General features: G+C 47.8%; 1 protein-coding gene across 2 annotated transcripts in view; it reads left to right on the top strand.

Moving 5' to 3' along the window:
* The window catches only part of LOC132583767 (vigilin-like), a 123822-nt gene that overhangs the window by 46832 nt on the left and 54070 nt on the right, over nt 1–22920 (top strand). For both annotated transcript variants that reach the window (XM_060255420.1, XM_060255421.1), the window contains exons 3-9: nt 2176–2288; nt 2536–2684; nt 6682–6897; nt 11048–11254; nt 12866–13081; nt 14688–14894; nt 22636–22734. In XM_060255420.1, coding sequence (XP_060111403.1) covers nt 2213–2288; nt 2536–2684; nt 6682–6897; nt 11048–11254; nt 12866–13081; nt 14688–14894; nt 22636–22734 — 1170 coding nt within the window. In that variant the 5' untranslated portion in view covers nt 2176–2212. The remainder of the gene's footprint in view (nt 1–2175; nt 2289–2535; nt 2685–6681; nt 6898–11047; nt 11255–12865; nt 13082–14687; nt 14895–22635; nt 22735–22920) is intronic.

The raw sequence follows: 22920 nt of genomic DNA, 5'->3' as shown, positions 1-22920 counted from the left end.
ATGGATTTACCTATTAGAATCATAGAGTTGGAAGGGACCTCCAGAGTCATCTAGTCCAAGGGTGTCAAACATGCGGGTCAGGGGCCAAATCAGGCCCCCAAGCAACTGGCTGTCATCTGTTTCCTTCTCCTTCTCTGTCTCTTGCTTCCTTCTGCATCTCAACTTGCTTTGCAAGGCTTGCTCAATTGCACAGGAGCTACAGAGCGAAAACTCTTATTTTTCTCCATTGGCTGAGGCTCCTCCCACGGGGAGGAAGGTGGGAAGGCAGAGCTTGTTTTCCCAGGCTCTTCAGTCGCACAGCAGAGCTACTGAGCCAAGCTCCTCCCCCTCCTGGTCCCCTGAGGAAGGAAGGAAAGAGCCAGAGCTTCCTTTGCCCAGTTCCCTGGATCCCATGGGAGAGACACAAAGAAAGCACCTTTAAGACCAACAAGTGCTAACGTTTTAAGCATGTTTTACGTTTTTTTAATTAAAAAAATATTTAATTGTGTTTGTCTTGTGTTCTTCATAAAGTTTCTATCTCTGCTACCTAATCTTAAATAAGTATACACATGGCCCGGCCCAACCTGAGATGGCCCGGTTCCAACGAGCTCTCATTTATGTCAGAAGTGGCCCTCATAGCAAATGAGTTCGACACCCTTGATCTAGCCCAACCCCCTGCACCATGTGGGAAACTCACAAACCCCTCCCCCTAAGTTCACAGGATCCTCATTGCTGTCAGATGGCCATCTAGCCTCTGTTTAGAAACCTCCAAGGAAGGAGAGCCCGCCACCTTCCGAGGAAGCCTTACGGTAGTTCGCCGCCGTAATGCCAGTAGCTCACAAAGTAGAATTTTTGCTCACAGGAGCTCAAAGGGAATATTGCTGCCTGGTACCCGGGGCTGTGTGTGCACGAATTGGGTTTCACGCCCGAATTTCTCATGAGCAGAAGAGTTTGCTTGAAAGAGCACATTTCCCAGAATGCCAAGTGTGTTTTCGCTTGCATCTTCCCCAAAGAAAAGTTGGCCCTCTGTCTCTTCTCGGGACGCTTCTTATTTTTGGGGGGGGGGGTGTAAGGGATGTGTTCTTTGTAGAGTGGAACTCAAGAGCAATCCTTGTGCGAGTTCAATTAATGGAAGGTTCCTTAAGGATAGAAGAAAAGAAGCTGCCGTATGCTGAATCGGGCCATTGGTTCGCCTAGCCCCGGTAGTGGCGTGTTCCCCCTGCCCCCGCAAAAGCACGTGCTCTCAGCCTAGGGGCTCTTATCGATTCTAGACACACTGCTCTGCACACACATGGGGATATGCAGGAGAGAGGAGGGGAATGTGAACAAATCCCATGCAGGAATACGGATCGTCAGTTCTGCAAATGTCATTCAAGACTCAGTTCAAAATATAGAGACTCGGGGCTAGCTGGATGATGGAGGCGTGCTGTGTGTGAAGGTTTCTTCACTTATAACCTGTTTTTTTCTATTTTATTTGAACAACGGCCCTGTGAGGTGGGTTTAGGCCAGGGGTGGCCAAACTTGCTTATCATAAGAGGATAAATGTCAAATGTTTGAGAGCCGTAAGGAAGGAAGGGAAGCAAAATAGAATGGGGGGTGGGGAGGAAGAGGTGGAAAGAAAGCAGTTTTAACTTTGAATGCATTCTCCAAGCTGCCATCTTGGAGAAATGATTTAAAGAGATGCTTTCTCCAAGCCGGCGTCTCTTTGAATCACTTACCGGCATTCTCCCCGAGATGCTGTGGGGTGGGGGCTTCAAGAGCTACACAATATATGTGAAACAGCCTCATGTGGCTCCCATCCACAGTTTGGCCACCCCTGGTTTAGACTGAGACTGGCCCCAGGTTGCCCAGGAAGCTTCCATGGCAGAGCAGGGATTCGAACCAGCATCTCCCAGGTCTTAAGGTGACATGTCCAGCACTATACCAGCTCTCATTAGAACTGGGGAACTCTGGATTCAAATTCCAGTTTTGTCATGAAGCTCTATATGTGATCTCAACTGACTTTGTTTTGGCCCAGTCTACCTCACAGGCTTGTAAGGATAAAACGAAGGAGGGAGGGAGAGAACTATTTTCAGAGGAAGTGTGAGGTAAAAGTGTCCTATACATTTATGTCGGTGGTGTGTGCATGTGTGATAGAGAGGTCCTTAAACAGCCAGCTCCTTCCCCATTTTAGTGCCTCTGCTTTTCCTCAAACAGTGGAATACCGGAAACGCGCAAATCTGGGTTTGAAACTATGAGCTCGGTAGCAGTGTTAACACCTGAGAGCTTTGCTGAGCACCGAAGCGGCCTGAGGGATGAAGAAACACGAGGTAAAAGGAGTATGCGCGCCTCTGTCAGGGCTCCTACTTGGATGGGAGACCACCAAGGAACACCAGGGTTGGTCCGCAGAGTCAGGGAATGGAAACCACCTCAGAAATCTCTTGTCTTGAAAACCCTTTGAGGTCACCAAAAGTCAGGTGCAGATTTTTTTTGGTGGGTGGGGGGGATGTTCTTTTTTGCCTCACAACCCTTTCTTCTCCCTGAACGGGCCTGTTTGTCTTTCTCTGTTCTGGGCAGGTGGTGTCCCAGAGGATGAGGCCTACATCCCCACTTACCTGGAAGCTTTCCCCCCACTCCCGGAAAAGGGAGCTCCGGGGGAGAAGTCCAGCGAGTTTACGGGAGTATGGAACAAGATCCGGCCAATCAAATCCTCTGTCATCACCCAGGTGAGTGTGTGGGGAGGGCAGGTCACAAGCCATGTTCTTTCTGAGCTGAGTTAGTGTGAGCTAGCTCACAGGTTTTTAGCCTCCGACTCACGCATTTTTGTCTTAGCTCAGGAAAAATGGCAAACTTAATTTATGCAGTAGCACATAACTTTAAGAAGAGTCCCATGGTGCAGAGTGGTAAAGCTGCAGTACTGCAGAGCTAAGCTCTGCTCACGACCTGAGTTCGATCCCCGGTGGAAGCTGGGTTTTCAGGTATCCGGCTCGAGGTTGACTCAGCCTTCCATCCTTCCGAGGTCAGTAAAATGAGTACCCAGCTTGCTGGGGGGAAAGTGGAGAGGACTGGGGAAGGCAATGGCAAACCACCCTGTAAAAAGTCTGCCGTGAAAACGTGAAAGCACATCACCCCAGAGTCGGAAACGACTGGTGCTTGCACAGGGGACCTTTCCTTTCCTTTCCTTTCCTTTCCTTTCCTTTCCTTTCCTTTCCTTTCCTTTCCTTTCCTTTCCTTTCCTTTCCTTTCCTTTCCTTTCCTTTCCTTTCCTTTCCTTTCCTTTCCTTTCCTTTCCTTTCAGCTTTAATGCCAGTAGCTCACATTGGAGAATTTTTGCTCACAAGACTCCACAGCTTAGATCGAGTATTGGTCACGAGGCGGATCCATCTCTTAGAATCCCAAATTCAGAGAGGATTTCTGAATTTGGGATTCTATCCAGAGGATGTTCCTTTTTGTATAGCCAGGATGACCTGTGGGCCTGATGAAACGTGGGTTGTAAGCGTAGAAAATTTGGACATTTGTGTATTGATCAGTATGACATTTAGGAAGGTGAGGAAACCGGATCAAAGTGTCAGAGGGTTCGCAAACTGTAGCTGGACTCGGTAGCCAAACTAGCCAGCTGTGAAGTCCAGTCTCACTCATCCTGCTACTATAACAGTCGTATATCGCAGGGGTGGCCAACGGTAGCTCTCCAGATGTTTTTTGCCTACAACTCCCATCAGCCCCAGCCAGCATGGCCAATGGCTGGGGCTGATGGGAGTTGTAGGCAAAAAACATCTGGAGAGTTACCGTTGGCCACCCCTGGTATATCGAACTACTGGTTTCTCCAGACTAAATTCAGTTTATATAAATTCCAAGCTTTATCCAGATTAATGGAAAACATTCAGTGACTCTTGCTTCCAATACGTGGCTCATTCCATGACAGGTTTTTAAGACTATTTAACACTAAAATTTCCCTCACCCTGCAAATAAATATAACAAATCTGTATAAAAGCCTCATGGATTGTGCACATTCTGGTATACAAAGCCCCAGATGAGTGAAGAAGTATGTATTTTAAGCTTCTTAGTTGCTGACAGAAATTTTTTTCTGATAGCAAAGGGAGGAGTAACCAGTTTCTCAAGAACTAGGAGTCCTATGTCACCTTGAATAACTGTTTAAGAACATAAGAGAAGCCATGTTGAATCAGGCCAATGGCCCATCCAGTCCAACACTCTGTGTCGCACAATGGCCAAAAAAACCAGGTGCTATCAAGAGGTCCACCAGTGTGGCCAGGACACTAGAAGCCTTCCCACTGTGCCCCCCCAAGCACCAAGAATACAGAGCATCACTGCCCCAGACAGAGAGTTCCATCTAGACCTTATGGCTAATAGCCCCTGATGGACCTCTGCTCCAGATGTTTATCCAATCCCCTCTTGAAGCCGTCTATGCTTGTAGCCGCCGCCACCTCCTGTGGCAGCGAATTCCACGTGTTCACACTTGGGGTGAAGAAGTACTTTTATCTGTTCTTATCTGACAGCTAAGGTTTTGGAGGCATGAGTCTATTTTTTTTTTTTAACCTCCAAAGCTAGAGTGGCATCTTTTTTAAAAAATCAGAATTTGTGATGCAGCCAAGTAAGAATCCTCATTTATGGTCTTTGATGCGGTCAGGGTTGACTTTCTTACTATTCCAGTGACCCGAATGAAGGCAATGGATCGCTAATCTGGTGTGCTCCTTTATGGGGTTTCTGGTTTCTTTTGCCCTGATCTGGGTGGTCCGGATGTTGTCGGATCTCAGAAGCTAAGCAGGGTCAGCCCTCGGATGGGAGATCCAGCAAGGAAGTCCAGGGTTGCTGCACTGAGGCAGGCAACGACAAACCCTCTCTTGTTTGTTTCTTGCCTTGAAAAACCTCACGGGGTTGCCGTAGGTGAGTTAACAGCGCTTTCCTCCGTAGTGAAGTAATGCAGCATAAACCGTGATCTCGCTGCTAATACATAGCGGGGAATTGCATAAATTCTGCACGGAGGGGTAGAACTAATCGACGTACATGATCAACTGAGTTCGTTTGTTTCTCCGTGAGACCCCAAAAGTAGGCTCCGTCGGACACGGGGGAACAGATGTCTGGGTAAAACATGTCTTAAGCTGTGAAGCACGCAGGGCCGTAGCCAGGATTTTACAAGTCCGGGGCGCTTTCTAAAAAGTCAGGGGGCACCCTCCCCCATCCACTGCGGGGCTTGCTGCTTCTCAGAAGCCTTCTGGGGTAGGGGCAAAAGCTGGAGGCTCTGAAAGTGGCCAAATTGAGGCAGCCAGCCCTAAAACTTTGGAGGGAAGAAGGGACTGCACCTTGCATGCTAGCGGAGGGAGCGGGGGTGTTTCCTTCCGCCTCCCTCTCTCCCACCCCGGCACTTTGCCGCCAGGAGCTCCATCCGTTCCCCGCCCCCTCCCTCCCCAGCCCATTCCACGCAGCTTCCTCTGCCTCCCTTCTCTCCACCTGTTGCTTTTGCTGCTGCACTGCACTGCGCCCTGCTCAGCTCTCCTGGCTCCGGCTGCCACTAATGACACTTTGCTGGCTCATCCGTAGCAAAAAGAAAATGACAGTCAAAAAGAAGACTGGGAGTCAGGGGCCAACACCCCCACAGGCCCCCTCTGTGGCTACAGGCTTGGAAACACATTGGCCTCTTGCTTAACAATGCCTTTTTAAGCCAGCTGTAATTGAGGACGCATGAAGCCGCCTTCTATGGAATTAGACCCGTCAGCGTCTGGCAGGAGCTCTCCAGGGTCTCGGGTGAAGCTCTTAGAGATCACCCACCTCTTGGTCCTTTTAACTGGAGATGCCGGGGGTTGAACTGGGGACCTTCTGCATGCCAAGCAGGTGCTCTGCCCACTGAGCCTCAGTCGCATTTGCATTTCTAATAAAAAGCTAACCGGTCTTACCTTGGAAGTATTACTACCAGGGTTCCCTCTAAGCTGAGTTAGTGTGAGCTAGCTCGCAATTTTTTAGCCTCCAGCTCACAAGCTTTTTTTTCTCCGCTCAGAAAAAATGGTCCCGGATCAAAACTAATCGATGCGGCAGCTCACAACTTTAATGCCAGTAGCTCACAAAGTAGAATTTTTGCTCACAAGACGCCACAGCTTAGAGGGAGCATTGATTTGCTACTACAAAAGGCTGCTGCTTTCTCCCCTGCAGTTTAAATACGCTGTTCTTAGCAAGGAGCCTGGTCCAAAAAAGAGAGAATTGCACAGCCCCTATAGATTTTTCACGCCTTCCCGCTTTTAAAAAATGTCGATCTCTCGCAGTGTAGTTTTAAAGCATAGAATCAAAGATGCTTGCTCCATCTGCACTCCGGTCAGGCCGGGAGATTACGGGGAAAAAAGTAATTTAGCTCAGTCCAGTTCTCCCTCCACCCCCCCACCCCCACATTGCCTGGCCTTTAGTCGAGAATCCCCGCCAGCTTTGGGTTAGCGAAGGCGAGATAATTGGAAACAAGTCTTTGCCTGCAAAGTGACTTCCCCTAATCCTTGTTTTCACGCATCTCTTGAGTCGAAGCTAATCCCCCAAACTGCAGCTAAAACTTTCAAACCTGCCGATATTCTTAAAGGGGCTCAGTCGCAGGGGTAAATTCACAGCATATCCTTGCCCAGGGAGAATATCCTTTTGGCACAGTGTCCGTTGTTCGGAGGGCATGGCCCCTGCTCTCTCGGAGCCCCCCCCCCCCCTGAAGCATGCCAACACGGATCCTCTTGGCAGGTGTTTCACGTCCCCTTGGAAGAGCGACGCTACAAGGACAACAGCCAGTTTGGAGAAGGCGACGAGGCCAAGGTGTGCGTGGAAATCATGCAGAAGACCGGGGCTCACATCGAGCTCTCTCTGGCCAAGGACCAGGGCTTGTCTATCATGGTGACCGGCAAACTGGACTCCGTCATGAAGGCTCGGAAGGAAATAGTCGCTAAGCTTCAGACCCAGGTGCGTATATAATAATAGATTTGTCATTAATGCAGAGCTCTGCCCCAGGGAGCTTACAGTCTCTAACCCAAGGATTCTCAGCGTGTTGCCCCTGGGCGCTGTGGTGCCCGCGGACACCTCTCCTGGTGCCTGCCAGGTGGGTGGAGAAAAGTGGGGCTTTCGCCCAGCAGGACTTCTGATTGGCTACTGAGGAAGAAGAAGAGGAGATTAAATGTAAAACCTGCCCTTCGCTACCCGAAGGAGTCTTAGAGCGGCTTGCAATCTCCTGTCCCTTCCCCTCCTCACAACAGACCCCCTGTGAGGTAGGCGGGGCTGAGAGAGCTCTGACAGAACTTGCCCTTGAGCAGAACAGCACTGTGAGAACTTGTTTTTTTTTGTTAAAACAACTTTTATTTGGTAACATATGGTAACAAATTATATTTCTTGCATCATTAATAACTTCTTTTATCCCATATATTACTTTCTACCCATCCCTCCCCCCGTTACTTGACCCCCGCCAGTGTTATTTACTTAAAGTACTAATGTTTAAAGGTACCCTTAACTAATAAAAACAAAAATTAATATTCTTCTTTTTTCTAAGACTTAATCATTATCAAAAATTGTCCAATGTCCTTTTATTTTCCACTCTTTTTCTGCATATCTTCTGAACTTTTCCCACTCCATCGTAAAAAACTTCTAAATCATAGCCTCTTAAAATTCTTGTTAATTTGTCCATTTCACTCCATGTCATAACTTTTACAATCCAATCCCATTTCTCTGGTATTTCTTCTTGCTTCCACAACTGCACATATAATGTCCTACCAGCTGAAAGCAAGTACCGAATTATAGTTCTATCTTCTTTTGGAAATTTTTCCATTTGTAATCCCAACAGAAAAATCTTCAACTTTCTTAAATTCATATCCCAAGATCCTAGAAATTTCTTGTTGAATCATCTGCCAATACTTTTTTGCTCTTTCACAAGTCCACCACAAATGGTAGAAAGAACCTTCATGTTTTTTAGATTTCCAACATCTGTCTGGCATCTTATTATTCATCTTTGCCAATTTCTTAGGAGTCATATACCATCTATACATCATTTTAAAACAGTTCTCTTTTATACTATGACATGTCGAAAGCTTCATAGAGTTTTTCAACAAATATTCCCAAGTTTCCATCTGTATTTCTTTATTTACATTAATTGCTCACTTAATCATTTGAGATTTCACTACTTCATCTTCCATAGACCATTTTAAAAGTAATTTATATAATTTTGAAATTAATTTTTCGTTGTCTCCAAGCAGAACTTTTTCCATTTCTGTTTGCTCTTTTCTTTTTATTCCTTCAGTTTTAATGTAATTCTCCACCAAGCTCTTTATTTGTTGCATTTGAAACCAATCATATTTATTATCTAGCTGTTCAGCAGTTTTCAGTTCTATTTTGCCACTTTGTATTTTTAATAGTTGATTATATGACAACCCCTTTTCTTCACTCAGCTGTTATTTTTATCACTTCTGCTGGCACTATCCATAATGGTTTTCTCTCATCTCCAACTTTCTTATATTTCATCCATGTATTTAGCAAGCTGTTTCTTATATAATGGTGAGAGAAAAAGCCATCTATCTTTTTTCCCCCATAATACATATAAGCGTGCCAGCCAAATGTATTTCCATGACCTTCCAACGCTGAGAGTTTTTTGTTTAACATTATCCATTCTTTTATCCATACTAAGCAAACTGCTTCATGATATAATTTTAAGTCTGGTAATTGAAATCCGCCTCTCTCTTTTGCATCTGTTAAAATTTTCATTTTAATTCTTGGTTTCTTCCCCGCCCACACAAACTCTGAAATTTTTCTTTGCCATCTATTAAATTGTTTACTGTCTTTCACAATCAGAATAGTTTGAAACAAATACATTATTCTTGGTAGAATATTCATTTTAATTGCGGCTATTCTACCCAACAGTGACAAATTAAGTTTATTCCACTTTAACATATCTTCATCCATTTTACGCCATAGCTTCTCATAATTATTTTTGAACAAATCAATATTCTTCATTGTTATCTCCACACCCAGATATTTTACCTTAGAGGTAACTTCACAGCCCATTAGTCTCTGCAATTCTTGTTGCCTATTTATTTGCATATTTTTACATAGAAGTTTTGATTTTTCTTTATTAATACAGTCCCGCGAACTCCCCATATTCTTGTATTTTGGCTAACAACAAAGGTGTGACTTATATGGGGTTTTCATTTATAAACATATCATCTGCAAATGCTCTGTAAGTAAATCCTTTTACTTTTAATCCTTCTATTTCTTTATCTTCTTGAATTTGCATCAGTAATATTTCAAAAGTCATAATAAACAACAGTGGGGAAAGTGGACAAGCTTGTCTTGTACCTTTACTAATTATCGTGTCTTCTGTAAGATCAGCATTTATACATAGCCTTGCACGTTGTTCAGTATATATTGCTTTTATCATTCTTATAAAGCTTTCTCCCAGCTCCGTTTTCTCCATTACTGCAAACATAAAATCCCAATTTAAATTGTCAAATGTTTTCTCTGCGTCCGCAAAGAATAGTGCTACTTCCTTTTCTGGATGTCTTTCATAATATTCTACAATATTTACAACAATTCTGATATTCTTATTTGCCTTTTGGAAAGAAACCCCGCTTGATCTTCCTTTATAAAATTTATCAAATATTGTTTAAACCATTCTGCCAAGATTCTTGTATATATTTTATAGTCATTATTTAATAATGAAATTGGTCTATAATTTTTTACGTTCCTAACATCTCTATCTTCCTTTGGAATCAACGAAATAACAGCTTCCTTCAACGTATTTGGTATTTTCCCTTTTGTTCTTATCATATTCATCAATTTCTGAAGTTTCGGGATTAACTCCTCTTTGAGGGTTTTAAAAAATTTAGCTGTATATCCATCTGGCCCAGGTGCTTTTCAATTTTTCATTGCATTAATTGCTGCTTCAATTTCTATTTTTTCAATTGGATTGCTCAAAACTTTTCGCATAGTTTCTGCTAAGGGTGCTATTTTTATCTTTTGTAAGTACTCACCCATCTTTTCTTTCCTTATTTTAACACCTTTAAATAACATGACATAATACTTAAAGAATTCTCTTTTTATTCCTTGATCTACCACCTCTCTTCCATCCACCACAATTTTATTAATAATTTTACTTTCTCTTTCTTCAGTTGCCAGGCCAAATATTTTTCGGGTTTGTTTGCTCCCTCGAAAGATTTCTGCTGCAATCTTTTCAGATTCCATTCCAGTTCTTTATTTAACAAATGTCTCATTTGCGTTTGTAATATTGTAATCTCCCTTATAATTTTCTTTTCCCCTGGCCTTTTTCTCAGTTCCCCTTCTTTTTTCTTTATTTCATTTTGAATGTCCAACATCTGTTTTTCTTTTGCCCTCTTATCTTTGTTATTCAATGTAATCAATATTCCTCTCATTACTGCTTTATAAGCATCCCAAACCGTCTGAAATTCTATATCCTCTTTATCATTTATTTGGAAGAAAGCTTTAGTTTCATTTTCTAGAGATGTCACTATTTCTTTATTCTGTAGTAAATCTTCATTCAATCTCCATCTTCTCAACTTCTTAGACAATTTTGTGATCCACATTATTGGGTTATGGTCAGCCCCAATTTTAGGTAAAATCTCTATTTTCTTTGTTATAAGGCCTAAGTCTTTTGTGCCCCACAACATGTCAATTCTGGAAAACGTTGCTTTGTGAGAACTTGTGACTGTGACTCAAGGTCACATCAGCAGGTGCATGTGGAGGAGTGGCGAATCGAGCCTGGTTCTCCCGGATAAGAGTCCGCGTGCTTAACTGCTGCGCCGAGCTGACTGGAGATTTTGATTGGCTGTGTGGGCCTTTAAAAATGTTGCTTGACGGCAACAGCACAGCCGCCATGGCACAAGAATCTTCACTGCGTGACTGAAAGGAAGCCGCGGCTGGCTCTGCCTCCTGCGGCGGCCATTTTGTGGCTGTGCCTACCGTACCATGTCCAAATTCAAAAGATACCTGCAGGGTTAAAAAGATTTGAGGTCCCCAGATCCAGTAGTTGTTGCTGAAGGTACAACGAAAAGAAGGGAGGGGAACGGAGGGGCGAGGAGACCGATTTTATCTTGACGTTTCTTCTCTTCCACAGGCTTCAGCTACCGTCACAATCCCCAAGGAACACCATCGCTTTGTGATCGGCAAGAGCGGCGAGAAACTGCAGGAGCTGGAGCTGAAGACGGCCACCAAGATCAACATCCCGCGGCCTGAGGACCCCAGCAGCCAGATCAAGATCACGGGCACCAAAGAAGGCATCGAGAAAGCTCGGCACGAGATCTTGCTCATTTCCGCCGAGCAGGTGACTGGCCCGCCAGGAACGGGGGGTGTCTGTGCCGTGACGCTCGGAGTAGAGTTGGAGCTATTCGGCTCGCGATCTGAAATAAGGAGGGGCTTTTGAGTGTTTTGGGGGAATGGGGGCGGGGACACCTAGCAGCTCAGCTTTTTTTGTTCCAGTTTATGACTGGGAAAAATTCAGAACTGCGTATTTTAGGAGATGGGTTTGCTGTCAGTCGCGAGTTGTAAAAACTTTGCACCCAGGGCCCATTGGTCTCGGTGTCAACTGGGATGTTGGTTTGGAAGGGGGTGGAGAAGAAAGGTAGTGTGTACTTTGGCCTGGCCGCTGTTCCGTGGGAGGACCTACATCGGGGTGTGGCCAAACTGTGGCTCTTTCACACACATTGTGTGGTGCTCCCCCACTGCCCTGTCAGCTGGATCGGAGAAGGCATTTGTCACTCTAAATGCGTTCCCCAAGCGAAGTCAACCAGCAGCTTGGAGAATGTATTTAAAGTTGCTTTCTATCCACCTCTCCCTCCCTCCTCCTTCCCCCCCAATCTATTTTCCTTCCTTCCTTGTTTGTTTCAAACATCTGATGTTTGTGCCTTGTGGCTCTCAAACATTTGAAGTTCATATCTTGCGACTCTCACAGCTCTGATGCTTATTCTATGTAGCTCTTAAATTAAGGTAGTTTGGCCACCCCTGACCTACATGGTGCATCACAGTAGCTGAAACCTGGTCCCTGTCGGAGGTCTTGAGCTGGACAGCCCAGGCTAGCCTCATCTTGGCAGATCTCGGAAGCTAAGCAGGGTCAGCCGTGGTTAGTGCTTGGATGGGAGACCACCAGGGTAGCCCAGGGTCGCTACGTGAAGGCAGGCGATGGCAACCCACCTTTGAATGTCTCTTGCCTTGGAAACCTTATGGCAGGGGTGTCGAATTCATTTGTTACGAGGGCCGGATCTGACATAAACGAGACCTTGTTGGGCCAGGCCATGTCAGGCTGAGCCATTTAAGATTAGGTAGCAGAGATATAAACTTGATAAAGGACACAGACAAACAATTAAACATATATATTTTAAAAAAACTTAAAACATTAGCACTCATTGGTCTTAAAGGCGCTTTCTTTGTATTTCTCCCACGAGATCCAGGGAACTGGGCATAGGAAGCTCCGGCTCTTCCCTTCCTTCCCCAGGAGACTGGGGGAGGGAGCCTCAGCCAATAGAAGGAAGAGAGGCTTGGCTCAGTAGCTCTGCTGTGCGATTGAGCAAGCCTGGGAAAGCAAGCTATTCCTCCCTCCTTCCCCAAGGGAGGAGCCTCAGCCAATGGAGAAAATAGAGGTTTTGCTCTGTAGCTCTTGTGCTATTGAGTAAACGTGGCAAAGCAAGCTGTGATGCAGAAAGAAGCAAGAGAGAGGGAGAAGGCAGCAGATGACAGCCAATTGCTTGGCGGCCTGATTCAGGCCCCCGACCACGTGGTTGACACCCTAGCCTTATGGGGTCACTGGATCTTGATGGCAAAATGGGGAGGGAAGAATCTTGGAGAGATGGGATGGCAGAAATACGACTTGCCACCATTCAGAGGCTGCTTCCACAGCTGTGTTCTGGCCTAACCCGCGGACTTCCGGTCTGTATCCCAGGATAAGCGAGCCGTTGAGCGCTTGTGCCTGGAGAAGGCCTTTCACCCCTTCATCGCCGGCGCCTTCAACAAAGTGGTGCAGGAGATCATGCAGGAAACGGGGGCCCGCATAAACATCCCGCCGCCCAGCGTCAACAAGGACGAGATCATCATTACGGGCGAGAAGGAGCCCGTGGCCCAGGCTCTCCTGCGGATCCGCAAGATCTACGAGGATAAGGTGAGCGGCCCGGGTCATCGTCCATCAAGGGGGAGGGGTCCCAGACAATTGCCGCAAGTGATCCTAAAGTTTTGGAGGGTGCTCAGTGGCCGTGTGCTGTGGGCAGCCTAAGTGTGCAGTTCTTGATCCTGAAGGCCTCATCGGAGCAGAACGCTTGAGCGCAGGAAGCTGCTTCATGCTGAGCGGTGTTGCTGTTTTCATTGTTCAGCACTTGCAACTTCCGTACGTTGGTTTGACGTTTTTGTATTTTCATTAATGTTGTGGTGTTTTGGTCCAACTTGCCCAACTTTTTCACGGGTTATCTTTTGAGGGTACAAAATGTATCTTCATTGAATATTTCACATACCTGATAAGCTCTGGTGAGTTTTCACCAACTGTTTTGAGAAAGTAAGGAGCCCCGTGGCGCAGAGCGGTAAAGCTGCAGTACTGCGGTCCGAGCCCTCTGCTCACCTGAGTTCGATCCCTGCGGAATGCGGGTTCTGGTAGCCGGCTCCAGCTTGACTCAGCCTTCCATCCTTCCGAGGTCGATAAAATGAGTCCCCAGATCCAAAAGTGTAGAGGACCGGGGAAGGCAATGGCAAACCACCCCGTAAAAAGTCAGCCGTGGAAACGTTGTGATGCGACATCACCCCATAGTCGGAAACAAATGGTGCTTGCACAGGGGACTACCTTTACCTTTTTTACTTTACGAAAGTGGGTGGGGCTAGGTGGGAGTTTTGCCCAGCGAGGTTTTTGATTGGCCACGCAGATTTTTCAAAACACTGTTGGGACAGCTGGAGCCGCAGGACAAGGATCTTCCCTGTGTGCTGAAAGTCAGCTGCAGCAGCTATTTTAAGAGCAGCAGGCTCTCATCTTGGGAACCGGGTTTGATTTCTCACTCCTCCTCCACATGCAGCCAGCTGGGTGAACTTGGGCCAGTTGTAGTTCTCTCAGAGCTGTTCTCTCAAGAGCAGTTTCTGTTCGAGCTCTCTCAGCCCCACCTACCTCGCAGGGTGCCTGTTGTGGGTGAGGGCGGGGAGGAGATTGCAAGCTGCTCTTAAGACTCCAGGTGATGGGTAGAGTATAAATTCTCTTTCTCCTTTTGTGGCTGACTCCACTGTGGCGCAGAGTGGTAAAGCAGCGTACTGCAGTACTGTGGTCTGAACTCTCTGCTCACGACCTGAGTTTGATTCCAGTGGAAGCTGGATTCAGGTAGCCAGCCCAAGGTTGACTCAGCCTTCCATCCTTCTGAGGTCGGTAAAATGAGTCCCCAGCTTGCTGGGGGGGAAGTGTAAAAGACTGGGGAAGGCAATGGCAAACCACCCCATAAAAAGTCTGCCGTGAAAACGTGAAAGCAACGTCACCCCCAGAGTCGGAAACGACTGGTGCTTGCGCAGGGGACCTTTCCTTTTCCTTCCACCTTCTACAGCAGCCATTTTGTGACTGTACCCACCACACGGTGTCCGAATTCCAAAGAGGACGATGTGACTAGTAGCCATTAATAGGCAGGGTTACAGAAGCCACTGCAGTTCCCCGGGGGCACCAGAAGGCCCCTCGGCCCTGGGTGAGTTTGAACAGGTCTAGTTCTCAAACAGCATCTCGAATGCTTTCTCCCCCCTGTCCCCAGAAGCGCAAGACGACCACCATCTCGGTGGAAGTGAAGAAGTCCCAGCACAAGTACATCATCGGCCCCAAAGGCAACACCTTGCAAGAGATCCTGGACGCCACCGGAGTCTCTGTGGAGATGCCACCCCTCGAAAGTAGCTCGGAGACTATCATCCTCCGGGGGGAGCCCGACAAGCTGGGTCCAGCTTTGACTCAGGTCTACGCCAAGGTAGGGGGGAGGGGGGACTGCCGCTGCCAGTCTGGTGGGCTTGGTGGGAACTGGAATCCTGGAAGTGGGTGGTCTTGAGCTAGGAGGGAAAGGCTTGCCCTTTGAGGCATGTGGGTAGGGCTGAAAGAGAAGCAGCATCAGCTGCCTAGGAGAGATTGCAGAGGAGGGGAAGGTGGCCCTCTGACCCACCATCGTGTGCCCCTCTGAGGGTTTCTGTACACAAAGGCTTGTGTGGATTGGCTTTCTCTTCCTTGCGTGGCTCGCAGTTTTGAGAAAGAAACAACTTTCGGGCAACTTAACCCAAATATTGGAATCAAGAACTGAGGAGGTTAACAACAAACCAACTTTGAGGGTAACTAAAGTTAACATCAATACATATAGCTCAGAAAAGAGCCCCATGGCGCAGAGTGGTAAAACTGCAGTATTGCAGACGGAGCCCTCTGCTCATGACCAGGGTTCGATCCCAGCGGAAGCTGGTTCAGGTAGCCGGCTCGAGGTTGACTCAGCCTTCCATCCTTCCGAGGTCGGTAAAATGAGTACCCGGCTTGCTGGGGGGGAAAGTGTAGATGACAGAGAAGGCAATGGCAAACCACCCTGTAAAAAGTCTGCCGTGAAAACGTGAAAGCAGCGTCACCCCAGAGTTGAAAACGACTGGTGCTTGCACAGGGGACTACCTTGACCTTTATATAGCTCAGATATGATAAAAAATGCATGCATTTATTGTCAGATAATCAGGGGTCATTTTGTAGAAAAATAGGTGGTGGAGCTCATCCAGGGATTGTTATGTCTTCTTCGTGGTCTCTGTGCTTCACACTAAAGGATATAGCACCTGCGCCGATCCCCCGAATCGGTACCTAAAAAGCCCAGGATTTTTTCGCGCTCGGCACCAGTGGGCGTGCGTGGGCGTCCCAGCATGCATGCTTGCCAGCACGTGGATCCTGCCAGTTCCTTTTTGACCGCTGTGCTGAGAGGATCTCCTTTCATTTCTCCGGTCGGTACAGTAATCCTTTGCATTGTTTCTTCTTATTGCATATAGCCTGTTTGTTGTTTTCTTAGTGTAGTTAGTTAGTTGTTAAGATAGTTATTGTCATTGAAAAAATTTTTTGTTGGACTTTGCCCCTCGGGGCTTTGTTTTTTCCCCTTTTCCCTCAGAAAACTTTCTGTGTGGTTTTTTTCTTTGACGTCTTTGGAAAGGCATTGGGTTTTTTTAAAGAGGTGCCACTCGTGTGGTAAGAAGATCGCACCTCCTGACGGTCACTCCCTCTGCTTATTGTGTCTAGGCGAGGGACACCGAGTGGATTTGTGCCTGCACTGCTTAGCCTTCCCTAAGCAAACCTGCAAAAACCGTGCGGCGAGGCTATCTGCGGCACTTGTGGAATTGGCTCTTCATCCACCGAAAATGGCAACAGGCCCGTCGGTACCAATGGAAGAGCTGCATCGGCCCTGACAGTTATATTGGTCGATCCATCGCTGGTGCAGACCGATATGCTGACCAAGCGAGGCCGACCCACTAAACGACCCTTTGAAGAGTCAGTGGCGACTCTGGCCAAGAAGTGTAGGGACAATTTGGGGACCCAATCGTTCCTCCTGAAGAAGTTGAAGGAGAAGAGAAAGACCAGACTCTCCCGCACTCCTTCTCCTTGGGACTCTTCGGTGTCAACGCAAGCTGCTGCACCCCTAAAGATCCTGGCGTCTCCATGTCCGAGGAGTCCTTGGGGATCGAGAGGCAGAGAGTCGTAGCAGCTCCGCCTGATGGAATTGGAGCACGAGATAGACCTGGCCCAGTGCACCCACTCATCGAGATCGGGATTGTGCCATCGAAGTGACAGTGGTTCAATCTCGGAGATCGAGGCTTCGGTACCGAACGAACCCCTGACACCTGCATTAACTACGGGTCGGAGAGAGCTAGAGCCAACGACAATGGTTCGACTCTTCCCTCCATCTCCACCATGGGATCAACGTCAGTGGCCTTCTCCTTATGGTTAGCCGTATCCACCATACCAGTGGTATCCTCCACGCAACTTTCCTGAGTGGGATCAGCAGTCGGAGGTCTCTCATTTCTCGAGAGCTTCGCATCACTCTAGGCAGCGAGCATCGGCATTGGTGTCAATCCCTCCCGAGAGACGTAGAGAGAGGGTGGAAGATGTCCAAGCTCGATCGTCGGTATCTCTGCAGTCACCCGAGCGAGCTTCGACCCCGATACTCTCCGAGCACTCAGTAAGAAGGGACTCCTCATCATCGGACTCCGAGGTCGGTACAGATGACCCGGACAGAGCGGTGGAACCTTCGCCAGAGTTGCATATCGCTGAGGACCTTCCCATTTCACCATCAGAAGATCTGAAGTCCCAAGGGGACCTGGTGACGCGGATGGCACACTCTCTCTCCCTCACAGTGATGCAACTGTAGCCAGTCATCGATATTATGCAGCGGGACACATTGACGGCTGTGGCATTGCCTGTAACAAAAGTCATCCTGCAGGCAGTGAAGGAGCCTTGGGCAAAGCCAGCGTCCACTCCTATTTCTTCTAGGAGACTGGATCATATGTATCGGGTCCAGGAGGCTGGTGCTGAGTTTCTGTTTGCGCACCCCAAACCCAACTTGGTGGTAGTCTCCTCGTCATCCAAGGCCCGCAAGACCCATTCTTCTCCACCTGACAAGGAGGGCAAGAAATTGGACACTGCTGGTCGGAAGTTTTATTCGGCTGGAGCTTTAGGAGTAAAGGTATCTAATTATGCTGCTTGCATGGCTAGATACCAATACTCAGTTCAGGAGCAGCTCACCCCCCTTTTGTCCTCCCTGAGCGAGGAAAAGAGATCTGCGTTCTGGAAGTTACAGAAGAAGGGCTTTGCTGTAGCCAAGCAACAACTGACTGCAGCAAAGCACATGGTTGATGTATCAGCCAAAACCATCACGTCTGCTGTCTTCCTACGCCATCACTCTTGGCTGAGGTCTACGGCTCTTCAACCTGACACCAGGGCCTTTGTGGAGGACTTACCCTTTGAGGGTGAAGGTCTCTTCAGCTCTACCACCGACAGTGTCCTCCAGGAGATGGACAAGAGCATAAAGACCTCGAGGAACCTGGGTGTCCCGGCCTCATCCAGAGCTACCAAGCCTAAGGAGTGGCACAAACCTTGGCCTAAGCGGCCCTACCAAAAATTTTCCCCTGAGCAGCAGTGGAGACCTCGATCTTCCCAACCAGAAAATAGGTCTCCTTACAGGGGAAACAACCGAAACAGGTTTGCGGCAAATCTAAGGGTGCTCGCCTACAAAAGCAGGACCTTTGACTTTCCAGTAGCACACATCGCCGCTCCTACTTCATCTTCCATCCGTCTCCGACAATATCTTCCGGCTTGGGAGTCCATCTCCACAGACAGGTGGGCTCTTTCCATCATTGCAGAAGGATACAAGATAGACTTCGTTCAGGTTCCGACTCAATCAGTGATTGTCACCACACCCCCTTCCCCATCTCTGCTAGCAGAGGTGAGCAACCTCTTGCAGAAGTAAGCCATAGAACTGGTTCCTGTGGAGGCAAGAAAGGGGGGGGGGGTTCTACTCCCGTTATTTTCTGGTTCCCAAACGGGATGTGGGATTGAGACTAATTATGGACCTTTGGAATCTGAACAAGTTTATCGTGTACCAGAAATTAAGAATGTCCACTCTGCAAACAATCCTTCCCCTCATCAACCAAGGGGACTGGATGGCAACGTTGGATCTCAAGGATGCCTACTTCCACGTCAGCATCCATCCTGCGTACAGGCATTTCCTTCGTTTTCAGTAGGTTCCAACCACTTCCAGTACAAAGCCCTTCCGTTCGGTCTGTGCACTGCACCTCGGGTGTTCACCAAGATGATGAGTGTTGCGGCCGCACATCTCCGGCTTCAAGGTATAGTCGTCTTTCCATACATCGACGATTGGCTTCTTGTGGCAGAGTCGAAAAAAAGTCTCTCCAACCATATTGCCACCATTCTTCATCTTCTTCACACCTTAGGTCTGCAGGTCAACATGGAAAAGTCTCATCTTACTCCATCACGGACAGTTCAGTTCATAGGGGCTTTGCTGGACACAAACCTTCACCGCGCCTTTCTGCCTCAGCAGAGAGCGATGGACATAATCAATCTTGTGAATCTTTTCCAGAGTTGGAAATGGGGTACAGCGCAACAGTTGCAGCAGATGCTGGGGCTGATGGCGGCGACTACAAGCGTGCTGCCGTTTGCAAAATTGAGAATGAGAGGTCTTCAACTGTGGTTTCTCAGACAGTTTCGGCCTTTACGGGACTCACCTCAGAAGAGGTTTATGATTCCACCCTTGACCCTCCAGACACTGCAGTGGTGGAAATCCAGAGACAATATTTGTCAGGCAGCTCCCTTCCACCTACCTGCAACAACGGTGACCATCACCACAGATGCGTCTTTGTGAGGCTGGGGTGCTCACATGGACTCTCTGTGTGTGAGGGGCCCTTGGCCTCCACAATTGACTCATTGCCACATAAACTATCTGGAACTGTTGGCAATTCATTTTGCCCTTCGGTCTTTCCGTCCCATAGTGGCGGGGAAGGCGGTGGCCCTTTTGACGGACAATACTACAGCCCTGTGTTATATCAACAGGCATGGCGGGACAGTCTCTCGACGACTGTGCACTAGCACTGGAGCTGTGGATGGAGTGCCTGGAGCACGACATCTTTGTAAGGGCTGCACATCTTCCAGGGGTGCTCAATCTGCAGGCGGACTCGTTGAGCAGAGAAGCAGCATCTCCGCACGAGTGGGAGATACAGTGCCGCTTCCTTCAACCTGTTTTTCAGCTCTGGGGGTGTCCTCAGGTGGATGTGTTTGCCACAGCCAGGAATCGGAAGCGCCCTCTGTTTTGTTCCGGGGGGGGACGGATCCAGAGTCGTTGGGAGACGGCCTGATGTCCGCGCGGAACGATTGGTTCCTGTACCTGTTTCCGCCTCTCCGTTGCTGACAAGAGTTGTCAACAAAATTGCAAGAGAAAGGCCATGCGGCATCCTAGTGACACCATGGTGGCCTTGGCAGAACCGGTTCCCGATCTTGCTTCAACTAGCGAGGGGGGTTTTCTATCAGTTTCCAGCAGAACCAGACCTTCTGTCAGCCCAGGATGGTCATGTATTCCATCACTCCGTGCCTCACCTGAAGCTGACAGCATGGTTCATCGACCCTGTGGGTTCTCCAGCAGAGTCCAGCACGTCTTCCTAAATAGTAGGAAGCTGTCTACTCGTGCTTCCTATGATAGGAAGTGGCGGAAGTTTCTTCAGTTCTTAACTGAGCCTACAGTCTCACCCCAACGGGTGGGGCTATCGGTGATTTTTGACTTTTTGTTATCTCTGGCGTATGCTGACTTTGCTTTTTTGTCAGTTAAAGTTTATTTAGCAGCGATATCAGCATACCACGAGCCTGTTGAGGGGCATTCAGTTTTTGCGCACCCTCATTCTAAGAGGTTTCTAAAAGGTCTGCTCAGATTGCATCCTCCAGATTGCATCCTCGAGGTCACCCCCACAGTTGTGGGACTTGATTTTAGTTTTGGACAGGTTGACTCGGCGTCCCTTCGAGCCAATGGCCACATGTTCTTTACAGCTTCTGTCCTGGAAGACTGCTTTTTTGGTAGCAATCACATCGGCACGCCGTGCAGGGGAGCTCATGGCTATGCGTTGTGACTACCCATACCTAGTTTTTCAGGAGTCTGGAGTGTCGTTGGCTCCTGATGTTTATTTTCTTCCTAAGGTGGTTTCCCAGTTTCACCCTAAGTTGGAAGTTTGGTTACCCACGTTTTATCCTACGCCTTCCTTGGACGAGGAACGCAGGTGGCATGCTCTGGATGTTAAGCGTGCCTTATTGTTTTATGTGAGTCGTTCTAAGAGTTTTTGCCAGGACCAGCATCTTTTTGTTTCTTATGCTGCTCCTAAGTTGGACTCCAGAATTTCATCTCAGCGGCTTTCCAAGTGGCTCACTGAGACTATTAAACTGGTCTACTTGCTGGCAAAGAAGCCGTTGCCTGGGCCCATTCGTGGACACTCTACTAGAGCGATGGCGACGTTGGTGGCATTCCTGAAAGGTGTTTCCCTGACAGATGTGTGCAAGGCTGCCACCTGGTCCTCTCCGCATGCTTTCATGAAGCACTACGCTCTGGATGTACATGCTCAGCAGAGGACTCGTCTGGGAGCTGCGGTCCTGCAAGCTGTCTCTTCTGGTTGACCATCTTCCCGCCTCCAGGTATGTCTTGCTTGCTAATCTCCCATGAGTGTGAAGCACAGAGACCACGAAGAAGATAGACAGGTTGCTTACCTGTAACTGTAGATCTTCGAGTTGTCATCTGTGCATTCACACTACCCGCCCTCCTTCCCCACTGCTGACGGTCTCCCTATGTTAGGGGGCTTCCATCGGTCAAGAAGTAACTGGCGGGATCTGCGCGCTGGCGTCTGTGAGCATGTGTGCTGGGATGCCCACGCATGCCCACTGGCGCCGAGAGCAAAAAAATCCCGGGCTTTTTAGGTACCAATTCGGGGGATTGGTGCAGGCGCTATATTCCATGAGTATGAATGCACAGATGACCACTCGAAGATCTACAGTTACAGGTAAGCAACCTGTATTTATGCAGCTGCACTTACTATTCAACGGACAAGGAGGTGGAACTCTCAGAAGGAGGAGGTGGAACGCTCAGGAAGGTTCAGGAGCTGTGCTCCTGTGAACTCCTGCTGAATTCAAGGCCTGCAGATAATTAAAAACAAGTTTCACTTGTGTTTTATGTATTTTAATTTGTAATGAGGTTAACATTGGGCCTTTCAGTGTTTTTAATTACATGGCAATACATACATGCATTTTTTTATAATATCTGAGCTATATATTGATGTTAACGTTAGGCCCTCAACTTGGTTGGTTAACCTTCTCAGTTTTGAGACCCGCGTAGCGGAAAACGCCCCCCATTCCAGTAGAGAGCGCCAGGTCTGCCAAAGATTCACTCGTTGGTGTTTGCCCTCTCCTTTCTGCACCCACTAGCCACTGCCTACCACGAGCATGTTCGCTGGCTCATTCGGAAGAAGTTCCACCTGCGTTTAATCAGGTTGGAGAATTCCGCCTTTCCTCATCACATGCCAATGAGTCTGACTTCGCTGAAGCAACTGATCATTCGCACAGCGATGTACATCACTTCTGGTGTTGGGTTGTTAGCGTGGTGTGGAGTGACTACCTAAGCCATACCATACCAAACCTTTAATGGCATAACAGTTGCAAATAAAAATACACAGAATATAAAAATTTAAACATGGGAGATAAAATCGAAACGAAAGCGAGCTTACAGATGCATTCATACACGGTCAGATTTAAATGTAAGGATGTCGGCCAAAAATTTTGCCACCGCCTCGCTAACCTCCCCCTCGGTATCGTTCGATAAATAATAACAGGGTGGCAGAGTAGACAAATCTGGGGAGAAAGGAAGCTCGCAAAATAAATCTTTACGGAGATTGTGATAAAAGGAACAGTCAAGCAGTATATGCTGAATTGAGTTGGGAATATTCGCTCCACAGGAACAGAATACCTAAACAGACAGCACGGTAGCGGCACCTAGAGGCAGAACACAGGCATTACAAAACCCCAGAAGTGGATGGGGAAACGCCTGTGTTGCTGACTACTGAGGATGCCTCTTTAAACAAAACCCCACAATACTAATCCAGGTAGTCATCCCCAAGAAGGCAACTGTGTGTGTCTGACCCTTCTCTCGCTTACTCCTTCAGGCAAAGAGTGTGATGGTAGCTGAAGTAACGGCCCCGGCTTGGTTACATCGTTTTATAATCGGAAAAAAAGGACAGAACATTGGTAGAATTACCCAACAGCTACCCAAGGCAAGTGCTGGAACGGGAAAGCCATAGATGTACAATTTGAAGAGCTTTGGATTTGAATATACAAGTGGGGAGCCCGTGATCCCTCCTCAATTATGCCTGGCTGTAGCAGCGATAGCGTTTGGGGTGTCTGTTGCTGCCAGCTCCGAAAAAGAATTCAAACTTCCCCACAATGTATCT

The sequence above is a fragment of the Heteronotia binoei genome, chromosome 15, assembly GCF_032191835.1.
Source record: "Heteronotia binoei isolate CCM8104 ecotype False Entrance Well chromosome 15, APGP_CSIRO_Hbin_v1, whole genome shotgun sequence".
NCBI lineage: Eukaryota > Metazoa > Chordata > Lepidosauria > Squamata > Gekkonidae > Heteronotia > Heteronotia binoei.
This window is presented reverse-complemented; position numbering and strand designations above follow the sequence as displayed.